Source organism: Manis javanica, chromosome 7 (assembly GCF_040802235.1).
Source record: "Manis javanica isolate MJ-LG chromosome 7, MJ_LKY, whole genome shotgun sequence".
Lineage (NCBI taxonomy): Eukaryota > Metazoa > Chordata > Mammalia > Pholidota > Manidae > Manis > Manis javanica.
Window position 1 is genome coordinate 121,894,512 of NC_133162.1, and position 16,583 is coordinate 121,911,094.

At 42.1% G+C, this 16,583-nt stretch overlaps 1 protein-coding gene and 1 long non-coding RNA gene across 3 annotated transcripts in view; one reads left to right on the forward strand and one right to left on the reverse strand.

Annotated features, from left to right (window-relative positions):
- LOC140850624 (uncharacterized) overlaps positions 1-3,701 on the forward strand; it is an 84,681-nt gene extending 80,980 nt beyond the window's left edge. For both annotated transcript variants that reach the window (XR_012133572.1, XR_012133571.1), the window contains exon 6: positions 3,629-3,701. This is a non-coding gene — a long non-coding RNA (uncharacterized lncRNA). The remainder of the gene's footprint in view (positions 1-3,628) is intronic.
- A 2,179-nt stretch (positions 3,702-5,880) lies between these two features.
- RPRM (reprimo, TP53 dependent G2 arrest mediator homolog) lies at positions 5,881-7,506 on the reverse strand. The gene has a single exon (XM_017665683.3). It carries the CDS (start codon positions 7,094-7,096, stop codon positions 6,767-6,769), a length of 330 nt encoding a protein of 109 aa, XP_017521172.1. The 5' UTR covers positions 7,097-7,506; the 3' UTR covers positions 5,881-6,766.
- Between the last annotated feature and the right edge of the window lie 9,077 nt (positions 7,507-16,583).

A 16,583-nucleotide genomic window follows, 5' to 3' on the forward strand; every position in this document is an offset into this window, starting at 1 on the left:
TAGTTATTGAAAATTCATGGTAAGGGAAATGAATAAAATATTCCTGAGCTGAATTTGTAGAGAAATATAGGTAGCCTCAAGAAATTCATTTGGAGTACATTCTTCAGGCCTTCCATATTCACACTTATCTTGAACTTGAATATATAGTGTACAGTGAGCCTTGTGCATGCTACCTGAAGACATGCAGAAAGGTCAAATTAAGTGGTTTGAGCAGCTCAGGGCCCCACATTAATTGCAGAGAAGAACAGAGAGCGCTTTCTCTGTAAGGGGAAATGTCACAAGTGTCATTAGTAGCTCATACGGCTGGGTCTCCAAGGACACATGGACACAAATCAAGCAGAAGACGGGCTAGAATTATAGAAGGCCACTTTAAATTCCATATTACTTTGCACTCAACATCCAAGGTCTAAGTTAGTACCTAGTGCAGAGTCATGCCTATAATGGATACTAAATAATAAATATTTATTGATGATAAAGATAAGAAGATCTGGCAAGGCCTCTGTGACCTTTGGGTATAAGAAAACTGAGCTAGCTAACAGGATTCTTGCAATTAGTCCAGGACTCCACAGAGAAGAGAGACATGGAAAAGGAATTAACAATTTTCCACGTTCTTCTCACATTGCTTAGCTCTTCCACTTGATAGTCTTTGATCTTTGAAGTCCTTTAAATGTGAAATTTCCTACTCACCATTTGGAGAAGTCAGAATCTGCCTGTAAATTTCTAGACTTGATAGGTTCTTTTTGTTTTCATTGATCTTCTTCACATTTAGGGTCCCTTCTCATTTCTCTTAACTTAATGTTTAAAGATTTTCAAGCTTGTATAATATATAATCTTTGACTATTCTGTTCCTTGGGGTTTTAGCTTCTTTTTCTTTCCAATTCTTAGACAAAGATTAAAACATATATCTCAAGATATAGATGTTTTGTTAAGACTCTAAGCACCTCACATAAATCTTATTTGCTGAACATTCTGGGACTATTTACTTGCAATATTTTTCCATGCATTGTTTTATTGCAAACAAATAAATAGTGTAAAAGAAAGAACTAGGGACTATGTGGTGCTCACTTTTAGTCTGCAATAGAGTGGATATGTTGCATCAGTATATACTATAGGAAACAGAGTATGTGAGTGTGAGCACGTACATGCCTTAATCAATACTACTTAGAATATGAACTATATGATCCTTCCCAATTTATAGGAAAATAAATAAAGCAAAAGAGACACTGGATCCGAGAGGGATTCTTTTCCCAAAGCAATCAGACATCTGGAGTCTTGGTCTGATAAAAATCAATGACTCTTTCAGGGCAGTATATCTTCAGATGTGGGTGAGGGAAGGAGCACATAATGAGAGAGGAATAGGTGAGGGTGGAAGGCATTTATGAAAAAAGAAGTGATGAGAAAACTGTAATATCCTCTCCCTGTAATTGTGCCAACATGAGCCTTTAGCATGATTATGTATGTATATTTACATCACTATGAATTCCAGAAAAAGTAAATAAGAGCAATTTCTTTATGATTTGACTCCTGTGGGCAGATCATATGCCTTTCCTTGTGGGTATTTATCTGTGCCCATGTTTTATGGCTCAAATGGATAGGAATCAGCTTATTTTTTTCAGCAATAAGTTGTACTATACCATGTACACAGGGTGCTTGACAAACACTTTGTTTGAATTATGAGTTCAGAAATATTACCAGTGTAATGGAAACCAGTTTTAAAATGGGGGCAGGGTAGAGTTTTGTGCCAGCATTATCACAGATGGATTGACCTTTTCTGTATTGATCACTCTCTGCCTGCATTTACCCACTCAAAAGCATTTCAGCAAGCAAGCTCTTATATTTAGGAAAGGAAGCTATTTACCCATTATCCCTTCAAAAAATATATAAATAGTCAAATAAAAATACACTTTGTTTATTCTCATAGAGTGTATATTATTATCTAGGTTAGAAGCAAGCCACTGTTTGCAAGTTTACTGAGGAGTATCCATAAATGAATCTAGTTATCCTTACAACAGCCTGGTAGGAAGTCCCTCTGAAATAGTTCAAATTTCACAAATATAAGTAATAAATTTAGGCTATTCTATTATGATCACTATACATGATATATGACTTGCTGCTAATATTATATACTTAATTTTTTCCTAAACTATACTTTCCAAGAAATTTTAAATGTAAGCTGATGCTATAAAATTAATCGTGGACTTTCAAACTTCTTAAGCATTTGAAATAATACAAAAATATCTGAAAAGGGGGACCAAGTGAGATTGGCCATGGAAGCCATTCACCACTAACCATTTGAATTCAGACATTAGGAAGCAATTACTACTGCTGGAGCAGACTTCAAAACATATCCCATTTGAGCTATTGTGCACGTATCTAAATGGGATTTGGCAGGTGGATAAAAGATTTATTGATTCCTGTTTTGGGGATTGCTGTAGTCTTGCTGCTCCAACAGGCTTTCAAACTAGGTTTGTGTCTTACAGGACAAACTGAATGCTGGACTCTTTTCCTGGCATTGAAATCCCCCGAAGTGACAAGTATAATAAGCCAGAGCCAAGGAAGCCTCTAAGCTGCACGTGGAACAGCTGCTCGGTGCTATTTTGCCGAAGCTCAAAGGAAAAAAAAACAGGGCTTTGGGGGAGAAAATTGGCTGTCAATTAGTCTTAAACACCCAGGAAGTGTCTATAAACAGGAGCGCATATTAGTCTGAATGTGTACGTACCTAGGAAACTCACTGGCTGATTACTTGCTCCCAGTTCACTGGACTTTGCTTTCATCGTTTCCTCCAGTGAAGCCGTAGAGATCTGGGATAGTTAAGGCACTGGTTACATGATGTGTGATCTGTTAGCTTAGAAAAAGCTGTGTGCGCAGGCCTGACCAGGTGTCTGAAATTTGCTTTCATTACTGTAAACAACATACCTTAAGTCAAGGAGTGCTTGACTTTTGGGGTAAACATTTCTACATGAAGGAACAAAATTGGAGCTATCAAATGTATTTCTCCTAATGAAGAGATTGATGAGAGATGAGGAAATGTTCAAGTAATTCAATAGAATCACAGAACTGGAACACCCTTTCAGAGCCCATCTTCTTCTTCCATCAGAGTCCAGGGTGCCTTTCCCTTCCTAACTCAGAATGAGTGTTGAAAGAAGACACAGAGTCTAACAGGACTGACTCAGGAGCCAATGAGATGTCAAGGTGGCTTAGAAATCAGAATTCAGGCACAGGAACCGTTCACTAGGAACGAGTCTGATCTTAGACTTAACACTGGGGTGGGCCCTTTACGCTTCAGCTTCCCTGAAGCAGCCCTCGAGGTGTCCAGCATTCAAAGTCTTGATTCGTTTTCAGAGAGAGTGGAAAAATTCATATAAAAAAAAACTAAGAAAGTAACATTGATCAACAACCGGCTGGTTCTTATGTGGAAGCCACCCAATTAGGCTCAGAGGCAGCAGTGGTGATGTACACAGCCTGAGAGGGGTTACAGCCCACTAATCCACTTGTGTGTCTCACAAAATCCTCTTCCTCCTTACACTGTATTTCCACAAGGATTTCAGGAAGTATCAGATACCTCCCTGTGGACCCTGTCAGACTCAGCGAGCGAGTGTTTATAAGAAGTCATCTTTGTCTCTTTCAGGGCCTTCCTCTAATTACTGACCCAATGTGGATTTAAGCATGGGATGATAACATCTGCCTGCTTGCATCAAACCCTCTCAATTCCCTGTCTGGTAAGGCTGACATTGTTTTTTTACATGAAAAGTTAGTCTTCAGAGTAACTTTTAAAACTCCCTTTCCTTATAGCACATCAGTGGGAAAGGATCAACACTCCATGCACTCTGGGCAGGTTTAAAAAGTTTCATTTAATGCCTGTGTTAGACTCAGGGAAAAAGAGAGTCAAAGACAGAGTGAGACAGAGAGTGGTGTGGGGCCCCAGAAAGTGGTTGCTGTACCATCATCAGGGAATAGGGAGTGTAAAAAGCTTTTTGCTCACATTGCCTCATCTATAAAAACCAGAACCACTTGGCATTTCTCTAAGTAACAAATGGATCTAAGGGCTGCAGAGAAGAGTTGTTGGCAGGAAATATTCCCCAGGGCTATGATATTTTCAGACCGTATGCGTTTCCCTTTAATGCATAGATCATGGATTACAGAGCTCTGTTCACATCTTTTCTACCTAAGACTGAATTTTGCAGGTTCCTGTCTGACTGACAATCCCAGTTTCTAGGGGTAAGAGAATAAATCTGGATAGTTGAGATAAGAAACTGCATATTTTGCTTTGAGGTGCAGGAAGTGGAAAGAGGTGTGAAGGGGTATGAAGAGGAATTAAGACTGGAGGAAATAGTAGTTAGTAACAGAGAGAATAATAGGGAGGTTGGGCGGGGCCCCTCTCAACTTTCAGGGCTTTGGCTTTAAATGGAAACCTCTGTTCTATAAGAACAAGTACAAACCGACCTGTAGGTGTGAAGCCTTCCTGTGTCTGAAACTGGTAAGTGTGCACCTTGCACACAGCAGAGCACAAAGCAAGATTCCTACAAATCTAGCTGATTGAGTTTTGATCCCAAATTGATTTCCATCAGAGCACTGGATTCACTGGTGGGCTAATTAGGAGGAAGGAGGAGTCCTCAGTAGATATTGCAGCTACAAAAAACAGTTTAAGTTTAGATGCCTGGCTTGTCCCAGAGTGAATTGGTTGTTCAGCTCTATTTCTCCCTTTAAAACATGGAGGCAGAAGATTAATTTGGTGAGATACCTACTGGTACATAAAAAGCCATTCTGGTTCATAATTCCTGGCAAGATTTACTTTGGTAGTGAAATAGACACAGTGGACAGGTTCTTACAGGATGCTCAAACTTTTTGATTCCAACCCTTTGAGTCAGTTGAGATTGTTAATACCAGTTCTTCCCGAGTAAATGGGACACCTTACTGTTACTTAATTTTAGTCAGTCTTAAATCTGCTATTCTGAAGTCTTCCATTTTAAGAGCGTAGTAGATCTTTTATATTCCTGAATGTATTTAGAATCCTGCCCCAGGCATAAACATACACTGCTCAAAACCTCTTGTCAAATTTAAGCTGAAAGCTATTGCATCCTTTGGGTTGTTTTCACATTCACGGTTTTTCTAGACTCTTCTTCCCAACATGGTTCAGTTTCTGAGCACTAGATGTGCCAACTACCAAGTACAGCTACAGTCCCGCCCAACCTTTCCAGTTCAGGTTGTAATACTTATATTTGGCATTCCGGACCGAGGCTTATTCCTCTGAACCTTTTTGCCTGGCCTGGAGCTGACCATATTAAGAGCAGTTCTTGGGCAGTGGGGGGCTCTCTCTTATTTTTGCCCTTTCCCTAGAAAACGAAATATGGAGAAGACAATGCATCTCACGTTTTAGTAGCAACAGTTTACCCCCAGGGAGAATCAGCGTCTCTCTGTACTTTAACAGCTACTCTTCCCCGCATTATTTATTTACGCATTTATTTGGGGGCAGCATCCCGACGCCGTCTTGCTGACGTTGGTCAGGGGAGAGACGCCTTCCCTGAAGGCTGGCCAAGCCATCTCTTCCTTTCATTAGTGGTGTAACCCTGTGTTCCCGCCAGAGCCCTGCGCGGAAGTGTGATCTTCCCGCTGGGGCCTCTTGTCTCGCCTGGCTCAGAGAGCTGAGCCTAAATGAAACATAAAATATTAACCGTAAGAGAAAACAAAGGATGCTGCCTCCAGGACGGCTCCGTGCCTGAGGCTTGGCCCTGTCTCCCTTGCCCCTAGCCTCTCGTCTCGCCCCCACCCCGTCCCTCCGTGGGATCCACGAGTTGAATCGCAGCCCTCCACAGCGAATTCCCCCACCACCCCGTTCCCCTAGGCCGCCAGCCCAGAATGACCACCAGGAGGCCACGAACAAAACGCTTAAACGTTGCATTTATTAAGGAAATGTTAAACAAGAAGAAGAAAAAAAAAGTCAAAACGGTGTCATGAATGTCAAGAGCACTTTTGTGGCGTAAACCGTGCAGTCACGCAAGCTACGAGTTCTATTTTGGGTCTTTGCCCGGGGGGCCAGCTGGGGCGTTAGCCCCCCTAGCCCCCAAGATCCAGTTGGAAATGCAAAAGAACAATTCACCCGGTTCACATTCGCAGGCTCCCCCTCCCCCCACCCCTCGTCCCACGACAAAACTCTAACCCCCCAGGCAGGCAAACAGGCCACTAGAGCAGAAAAGGACTTATCAAATATTTGTATTCAAGCAAACAAACACAAAATCCCTTAAAACGGCACGTTACAATCAATCAAAGGAATTTATTGCCTCTCTCGCCGGGGCTGGGAGGGGCAGGAGGGAATGAGCGCGAATCCGGACACGGATGTGTGTGTCCCCATTAGTTCTGGAGCATGATGTATACCCGGGTCACTTTTACGGCCACCGGGCAGTCAGTGCCACCGGGCCTCTCCCCTGCCCGCCCTCTCCACCAGCCCCCAGGGCTTGGCCCACCTGCGGGTGGAGAAGGGCCTTCGCTTCGTCCGTCTCCCCACATCCCACGCTGGCGGCAGCTTCCGAAGTTCTGAGCCCGAATCGCCCTCCTTGTGCCAGTGGCTCTGAGTCCAGAGCCAGGGAGCTCTCCTCCTACAGCCAGGCGCGGGGACTTTCAGAGGGAGAGCGGGAAACGGGTCGCTGCATCCCGAAAGGCAGAGTCGAGGGAAGGAACGGACTCCGACAGGTTTGCTTCGCCCATTCTCGGATGGTGAGGGGGCGCGTCCGGGCTGGCGACGTGGGGAGGCCTGGGGCGGGAGGGCCGCTCAGTAGGGCCCCACGACCACCGCCTCCACCTCCTTGGACGGTCTCCGGTCCTTCACCAGGAAGTTGATCATACCCTCGGACTTGATGAGGAGGTTGCAGCCGAGGAAAAAGATGCCGAAGACGACGGTGAGCGACAGCACGCACATGACGGCGATCTGCACCACGCGCATGATGTACAGGCTGCGCTCGTCCGGGCCCCCCTCGGCGAAGCCGTCGTCGGTCACCACGGAAGCCTGGGTGCAGCAGCGTACGGCGCGCTCCAGGGCCTCGCTGCTGTTGGCCAGGAAGAGGCCCGCTACGTCGGTCTGGTTGCCCAGCGCCGGGTTCATCGCAGGAGCGGGCGGGCGGGCGCGCGGGGAGGCGCGGGGCGAGAGGAACAGGTGCCGAGCTGAGCGCTCACTTGCACTGCTGCGCGCACGGGGCTGCTCGCTCGCTCTTCTTTCCAAACTGCTCGGACCGTGGGAGTTTCCTAGGAGCCTTTCCGAAGCGCGCCGCGGCCGGGCTGGTCTGCGCCGTCCGCTCCAGCCCGGGCGGTGCTCGTTCCCGGCTCTCACTCGACTGGGGGCTGTTGGAACTTGGCGGGGCTGGGCCAGCGGGGCCGTGGGAGGTGCGGGCGGCGACGGCGGCTGCGGGGCGGCTGCTCCGGGCGAACAGCGACCCCTTCTGGCCGCGCCGCAGCTCTGCGTCCGCGGCTCCTGCGCGGTGGGGAAGCGGAGGCGAACCTCCGCCGCTTGCTGGTCTTCTCTGTTCCAACTCCAAAGGCTAGGGGGAGGTCACTCGACTTTTCTCGCTTGACAGATGGTTGAAGAGTTTCAGGAGGAGAAGGGTTGCGACCAGAGGAAAGTTTCCGAAGACCTGGGTCGCGCCAGCCCCGCGTGTCCTTTGCCTCCCGACCCGCTCACCTCTGGGCGGATGGAAAGTCGCGAGGAACCGCAGGTGCCAGATGGTGCCCGCGAGCGTGCGGGCCCGCCGCCCGTGCCTGACTCCTTCTCGCCGGCCACGAATTGCTGGAGGAGTAGGGGGTGATCTGGGCGTGCTATTTAAAAAGCAATGATCTTAAGAAGAAAGAAAATTAGGGAGGAAAGGGGAGACAGAGGGAAGGTAAACGGGAGGAAAGGAGGGAGGGTGACGGAGGCGACTAGAAGGCACAGTGTAAGGCAGGTTCGGAGGCAAGCGAAGGAAGGGGCTTTGTGGGGAAAGAGGTGTTCGTGGCCGTTGTGTGCACACGATTGCCAGGAGCCGGGTCACCCCTCTGGTAAGGGCGGGGAAGGCGGACATAGTGGCCACTCTCGTAATATTAATTGCAGATGAGTTTTGGGATGTGCTTCCAGCGTTTTTGTCGGTTGGCAGTAAATCCGTTGTTTAAGGGAATTGCTCATCAGCGTCCATCACCTAAGAACACTGGCCAACTGCTGGAAGGCCTCCCCATCTTCCATACGCTGATGGATTTCTCCTTGGTCATTTTAAACAAAACTGCGGATGTTTTAGGGGCCTGATTGAGACTTCAGCCCATTGTGAGTTTGCTGTTGGTTTCAGTGAAATGTTATAAACCTGTCAGATTGTTTCTTAAGCCCTAGAATACTTCATATTTTTTCTCGTTTCTACTTCCTCCCTCCCTCTCCTCCTTCCTCTCTCCCTCCCTTCCTGCTCTCTTATTTCAGCTGTGACAGCTGGAAGCCAGCAACTTGAAGCCCAGTCCAAACTTTTGGTAGAATACATTTACTAAATTTCTGTCAACACATAGTAGCTAGCTATTTCACCATTTTAAACTCTATTCTAAATTCCATTCTATTTGCTTGTTAAACCCTCTTATTTCTGTGTCCCCAAGCATCATTTATTCCTTATCCAGAGGTTTCCTTAGCTGTTTTTGTGCTATTTTGTGACTACTGTAAAATACAATAAACTGTCATTTAGGTAAGAGTTTTCTATTTTGGATGTTGATTGTCAGCTTCAGTAAGTTTAGATTCTTCTAAACAGTATTTTTATTTTGGGGGTAATGTCCAACAATTTCTTCTTTGGGCAAATTTTTATAAATTGAAAAAGCACTTATTTAAATCTCACTATACAATTTAGTCTATAAGTCATCCATAATTACTTAATATGGGTGATACTTAAGAATAATAAAACAATATATCTGTGAAAAAATTGCAGAAGAATTTAAGACAATATAAAATAATACTAAAATGAATGGCAGGGGCAAGTACTGGGCATTCAGAAAAATGAAAGGTGAAGAATAGGGATTGACTTACAGGGATTTTAACTTGCACAGGATTGTGTATTTATTAGAAGCTGAGGGTGGATGAATAGAGAAAAGCCCCTTCTGCATTTGACAAAAATAAGGAGTGTTATAGTACATTTGTAAGGTTCCACATGGCAGTTACAAAAATTTCCTAAATGTGAATTGCATCATTATCAGACTTTGAGTATATTTATTGACATTATGAATATTATTGTATTAAATGATCAGTGTTAAAATGATCAAATCTTGGAATCCCATGCAGGTTTCATATCATCAAACCTTTAGACTTGGGAAGCACATTCTTAAAAGAAATAAAGCAACACTGTCACTTTGTTTGCTCTCAGATTTAACTACCAACCCCGCACGAAATTGTGAATAAGAAACAATGACTACTTCCATCAGCCAGTTAGGATCTCTGGGGATGTGGTTTTGTTTCCTTTATCTGCCCCTGTCCACCTCCCCTGATTTTGTTGAATACAATAGCTTGGGGGTATTCAGTTAACAATTACCTATAAACCTAGTTGGTATAAGAATTACATTTACCACTCATTACTGGATTTAAGGGGACCTGGGTGCTAGAGCTTTTCTACAGAAACCTTTTATCTTTCCATCTTGTATTTTGAATGAACATATTTCCTCTCAGCTTTACTACTGTTATTTACCTGTTTCCTAGGAAAAATCGTACAGATGTGGAAAAGATTCCCTTAAGAAATGTTGACATAGAAAAACTTAATTTCTAGAAAAACAGATGCTGATGTGAAATAGGGTGATGTACTGATAATTCACTTGAAATAAAAACTTTTTGGTACCTGAAAAGATTCACTGGTATATTTTTTTAACTAGTGACCGCTCCTATTTGGAAAGAAGGTTTAATTTTCCAAAAGTTAAATGCTTAGCATTTCACAATATACAAATTACACAAGGTCAGATATACTTGTCTATTCTCTCCAGAAAATATATCTGTAGATACAATAAATTCTATAAAGTTTATAAATAGAATTTGAATTCTGCTGTCTTCACTTACTAGCTGCAGGATCTTGGAAAAGTCCTTTTACCACTGTGTGTTTCACTTACTTATCTGTGAAATGGAGATGATGTTTTACAGGATTTTGAAAATCTGGCACATAGCAAGATCTCAAATAAGAAATAAATTACAGTAGCTCCCCATCAGGACCAATGTGTGTAAATCATTAAAAGAAAAAAAAGGTTTAATTTTGTTCAATATTTTCCTTTTCGAAAGGCTGGAAAGAGAATGATATATTTTAGAAAGATTTCCATAGAAGTGATTGATCTTATTAAGTAAAAATTGTAAGGACGTAGAGAAATTAGAAACCTCAGGAACTGCTGTTGGGAATGTAAAATGCTGCAGTGCCTGTGGAAAACAGTATGGTGGTTCCTCAAAAAGTTAAACATAGAAATGCCATATGATCCAGCAATTCCATTTCTAAGTATGTATATCCCTAAGAAGTGAAAGCAGGGACTTTCACCAGTGTTCACAGCAGCATCATTCACAATAGTCAAACGGTGGAAACAGTCCCAATGTCCATCAGCAGATGGAGGGATAAACCAAATGTGTATACATATAATCATATAATTGACTATTATGCAGCTTTAAAAAGCAATGGCATTCTGATACATGCTACAACATGGATGAGTATTGATGGCATTTTGCTAAGTGAAATAAGGCAGACACAAAAGGACAAATATGATTCCATTTATGTTAGATACCTAGAATAGTCAAAGTCACAGGCACAGAAAGTAGAGAGCGGTCACCAGAGGCTGGGAAGGGGGCGGGCAGGTAATGGGACTTACTGTTTATGGGATATAAGATTTCAGTTTGGAAACATGAAAAAGTTCTGGAGATGGACAGTGGTACTGGTTATTTACGTGGTGCAAATACTTAATTGCCACTGAGTTGTACACTTAAAAACTATTAAAATGGTAAATTTTGTTACTTTACTGCAATAAAAATACAAATATTTTTAATTAGACCTAATAAATATTACATGGATTTCTGAAATACAGAAAGGTTAGAAAATAACCCCCAAAGTCATTCATTTCCCCATTAAGCAAAGATAACCACCCTTAGTAATTTAGAATATTTTCTTCTTGTGGTTTTGCTATGCTTATTTTAACTTGGTTTTGACTATGCAGTAAATACAATTTACTTACATCTAACCTGGCATTTTCCCAGGACATTAAAAACTCACTATATACCATTGTTTATTAAATAGTTATCCTATAGTTGGGAAGTTATATTGTTCTCAAATATTGTTCAATAACATTATCAATTACACACAAAACCCATTTTTATTCATAAGTTTTTTCCATATTTAGATTACACTGATAGGACAAATTAAAAAATTGCAAACTTTAGTGAAAATAGTACTAATTTTTTACAAAGCCAATGCAGACAAGTTGTTTGTAAAAAGATTGTACCAGTCTTATTCCCATTTGAAAAGCATGCAAATACCTGTTTTTATCATGTCCACTAGAGTAGGTGTTCCCAACTTTGACTACATTTTAAAATCACCTAAAGAGCACTTAAAAATATTGGTATCCAAAGCAAACCCATAAGGATTAATTCATAATTTCTGAGTATAGGATTAAAGTATCTAAATTTCTTAAAATTTACCAGGTGATTCACTAGACCAGTTATTATTGACAACCACTGCTCAGAGTAATGTCAAGCTTAACATATAAGATCACCTAGGCTGGGGATGGAAAATGACTGATTTCCAGGGCCTCCTGTAAGCTGGTTGAATCCATTTCCCTGATTGGTTTCCTGGGTCCATCCACTAGAATTCTGCTTTGATGGGTCTGCGCTGAGTCCCAAAAATGTGTATTTTTCCAAGTCCCTACAGGAAATGATACTCTTAAGCACCAAGTATTAATATTTAAGAAATTACCATTGCAGGTTTGATAGAGAAAAAAATGGCACCTTGTTTGAAATTGCATGTTATCTTTTTGGTGGATATTGTTTCTACATATATGTTACAGAACTGTACATCCTCTTTTGTATACTTTATTCAGACTGAGTTGAGGTCCTTTTGTCTATTTCTCACTTGATATGTTATTCATATTGATTTACAATGTCTTCTTTATCAAATATATTAACCTTATGTAGGACATGTTTATAAATGTTTTTCCAGTTCATTTGCCTTTTAGAAGGGGGTATATTCTTTTATAGTATATGGAATTTTCTTACATGTGTACATGCATCAAAATTTTCATATGTGATTCCTTTCATTGCTTTAATTTTAAAATTTTTAAAAATATTTAAGTAGAAAGCCCGTATTTATTACTAAAGAGAAAGTTCTTTCATGTGAAACACATCTTGGGGACACGGGTCCAGCCCAGAGGAATCTCCTCTTCCTCACTAGGTGCCAGGTACAGAAAAGTTATTCTCCATCTCAGATTATGGAGATTACACTGCCATTCACCAGAAGACATTTAGAAGTAACCCACCCCAGGAGACCTTTCACATCCATCTTGTAAATTGCATGGCTGAGGGTGGAAAAGAATGGTGAGCAGTGGATGGTGGAGGCTCATAGCCCATTAGTGCTGGCAAACACATCTAAGCTCTCACTGTCTTGGTCAGCTGTAAAACCTTAGCACAGAGAAAGAAATAAAGTGAATTTCTATGAAACACAAAGCTAATCCAACCATCCAACACTATTAATACATAAAATCCATTTCAACCAAGTGAAATAATCCAGTCACAGAGGGACAAATGTTGTATGATTCCATTTATATGAGGTATGTAAAATAGTCAACCTCATAGAAGCAAAGAATACAGCAGTGGTTGTCAGAAGCTTGGGGTCAGGGGGCATGAGGAGTTGTTCGATGGGTGTAAAGTTTCAGTTATGCTGGATGAATGGTTTTAGACATCTGCTGTACAACATAGTGCACATAGTTAACCATATGGTATTGTGCACTTCAAAATTTGTTTTAGAGGGTAGCTCTCATGTTAATTGTTCTTACCACAAAGCAAAAAACAAAAACAAAGGGACGCATGGAAACTGAGAGGTGATGGATATGTCTATTGCCTTGATTGTAGTGAGAGTCTTGAGGGTGTTTGCCTATGTCCGTATTCATCAATCATACATATTACATATGTGCATTCTTTGTATATCAGTTATACCTCAATAAAGCGATTAGAAAAAATGAATTAGTTGCCTAATGTATGGAAAGAAGAATGTCTCCCAGAATTCACTGCAGAAAAAGTAGTCTGAGGTGTTTTGCAAAGTTTGGTTCCTGCCCTATGCAAAAAAATTACCAACTGGGCTGTCACTACCACCAGCAAAACTGTGTACTGGGTACTCGAAAAGCTATGGGCTGAGAAGGGATTATTTCACTGTTTCTAAACTTAGAATGTTTACCCTCATCCAGAATTCACCATTTATGTATTATTCTTTTTTATTTTTGAAACATTTCTTTGTATTTGCATTACTCTACATTTTAATACAGTGGTCTATCTGCAAGGTATTTTGATGTGTTTGTCTCCACCCTAACTAGTCCATAAATAGTTTAAGAAGAATACTGACAAAAGTGTAAAGTTTAGAACTTATTAAATAAGGGATTTCAGGTATCAATTTCTTCTTCTCTATAAAAGAAAATCTGTAAACTCTCATTTTTAATGAGATGTTTAAACTTTAACTTCTAAAGTATAGAGACTGTATCTGTCTAATTTGTCATTCAATTTTGGCATCTACTTTGTTCAAGGTCATTCAGAGGTAAAACAGCCAGCAAGTTGGGGAAACAGTAGAAGTTAAACCAAGTGTCTGCCTCTCCCTCTTGTATTTAAATACGTTCTCTGGATCTCTGACCTGATGCCATCTGCTGACTGTCGACTGCTTTCTGTAGGAGAGTGAAGACTGTGCCTGGGTTACACAGGTGGCCTCTTTGAGTAGGAGCTTTCTTTCAGAGCACATGGACTAATACAGTGGGTAAGAGCCACAGGGTTCTCATCTGTTAATACCTTTTTTACTATTGTTGAAATAAAGGGCCAAAAAAAGCACGTAATAACTCACCCCCAGGCTTGATTAAAAATCCCTGACTACTGCACATGCCAAGAAGTTTTCAAAATGACACATGGTACGTCTATAGCATCTATTTTTAGATGTGCAGCATAGATACTTTTTACCTGCACAGGAATTTTGGTCATTAGCTCGTTCTGATTTTCTGCCCACTATTTCAAGTCTGCATGATTTAGGCCTGAAGGTGAAAAGCCACCAAGCTGCTCAAAGCCTTTAGTGCCACTGGTGCATTGCTACCCACGTGAAAGAAAGAGGACTTGAACCAGCCTTGGAAACAGGGAGAAGAGGCAGCTGCAAGGAGGCATGAAAAATGTAATTTCTCCAATTTCTCAGCTTCAGCTCGATTAATCTGAGGCAAGATTATATCTTCGATTTCTGCAGGACAAGTGTGTGCTGTTTCCCTTGAATATTTACACAAATACGAAGGAGAAATCATCCTGGAAGCAAAGAAGAAAAGCAGAATCTTTCCCACGGCATGTTAAATTTAGACTTGTGTATTTGAACTCGTGAACATTTGTGTCTTCTGCAAATTTGTGGACACAATGGAGAGAAGGGATGAAGGTCACTTATTTCAAGATAACAGGGAGTATTGGCGTTTTTGTATTTATACACCAATTATAGTGGCAACAATAGTCTAATATTTACTGTATGCACACCTGTGATTCTGCAGTTGAAAAAAATCTCTCTTTAAAGAGATTTTAAACATCATTGTGATGGATGACGTTGGGCTAGTTGCCCACCAACATCACTGCTCAGTTTCCTTCCCTGTCAACCATTTCTCCTCCAAGATTTTTTTGACGAGTAGTTAATGTTCTTACTCAGAAAACATTAATGGACCATTTTGTGTATGTAACGTTACTTAGGGGTGTACAGTTGCTGTAGCTGAATGTTTGTGACCCCCAAAATTCACGTTGAAATCCTACCTCCCAGTGTGATGATACTGGGAGGTGAGGTCTTTGGAGGTCATTAGGTCATGAGGGGTCCACCCTCAGGAATGAGATCAGTGCCTTGAAAAAAAGGCCCCAGAGAGCTCCCTTGTCCCCTCCACCATGGGAAGTTATATTGAGAATATGGCCATCCATGAGCCAGGGAGAGGGCCTAACCAGACCCTGAATCCGTCAGCAACTTTACCTTGGACCTCTCAGCCTCCGGAACTGTGAGAAATGAGTGTTTGTTGTTTAAGCCACACAGTCGATAGGATGTTTGTTAGAGTAGCCTGGAAGGACCAGGGACTCAGAGGGGCAGTTCTGCCCTCTGGTAGTTGGGAAGGCAGACCAACAGAGGCAAACACCATAGACTCTGATCATTTCTGTGGGAGATATGTGAAGAGCATCTAATCCAAACTGAGACCTTGGGACCGTGGTGGTGAGGATAGAGAGATGAGTCTTGGAGGACAGACAGAAACGAATTAACCAGGTGAAGTGTGCTGATTGCACCAGGGTGTGAGACTAGGTGTGTTTTGCTTTTCTGCATTTGCAAGTAGTTCTGTATTTTTGGAATGCTGACTACTAGAAGATGAGGAGGATTAAAGAGTTTGTACGGACCAGACCATGAAGAGCTTTTTATGTTACCTTAGGGAATTTGGACTTCCACTTGAAAGCCACGGGGAGACACTGAAGAGTTTTAAGCAGCAGACTGAAAAAGTCACTTTTGCATTGTAGAAAGAATCTCTGCAGGTAAGGCTAAAGATTATTAAGTAAACGAAACTTCTCTGAAACTTCCTGTACCTTAGATACTAAATACATTGCACCACAGATACCGTGGTAGACCAGTGACAAAGGTGGCTCCTCATTTCTGGAACTTTGTTTTGAAACTTACTGAAGGCAGTGTCCCAAACATCGACGGCTACTTTCTGATTCCCCCCTCTTCAGGTAGAGGGGACGCCTTTGTGAAAGAGGACATTGCCCCTCGATGAGCTGGACTGAAATGACCAGGGAAGGCATTTCCGCCCAGTGATCTGCACTGCTTTCCTTGACGCCTGCCCCTCTTGCAGGTGCGTCTCTGCATTCAGTGTGTTATAATCGGTCATACTGGGCAGCAGCTCTGAGCCCTTGCCGGCCTGTTCTTGGAGGCATCATTGGTGTCAGCAACCCAGAGCTATAATTCTCGGCTTGAAGGAGAGCTTTTGTGACGCTTCACAAATAATTTTTTTTCTCAGGTTGCTGGTGACCCACTTTCACTTAAGATAGTAACTAGCCAGCTCCGGATTCTACTCAGCAAATGATGCCTTTGTGATGTGAATAGTGCTGCAAGAAACACAGGAATGCAGACATCTCTTTGAAATAGTGATTTTATTTCCTTTGGACAAATAACCAGAAGTGAGATTTTTTTTTTTTGAGGAACCTCCGTAGTATTTTCCATAGTGGCTGTGCTAACTCGCATTCCCCCAACAGCATACAAGGGCTCCGTTTTCCCCATATCCTCACCAACACTTGTTATCTTTTGATTTTTTGATAAACGGCCATCCTAAAAGGGTATGAGGTGACATATCCTTTCCTCCCTGATGGCTTTGAACACCTTCTCATTTACCCATTGGCC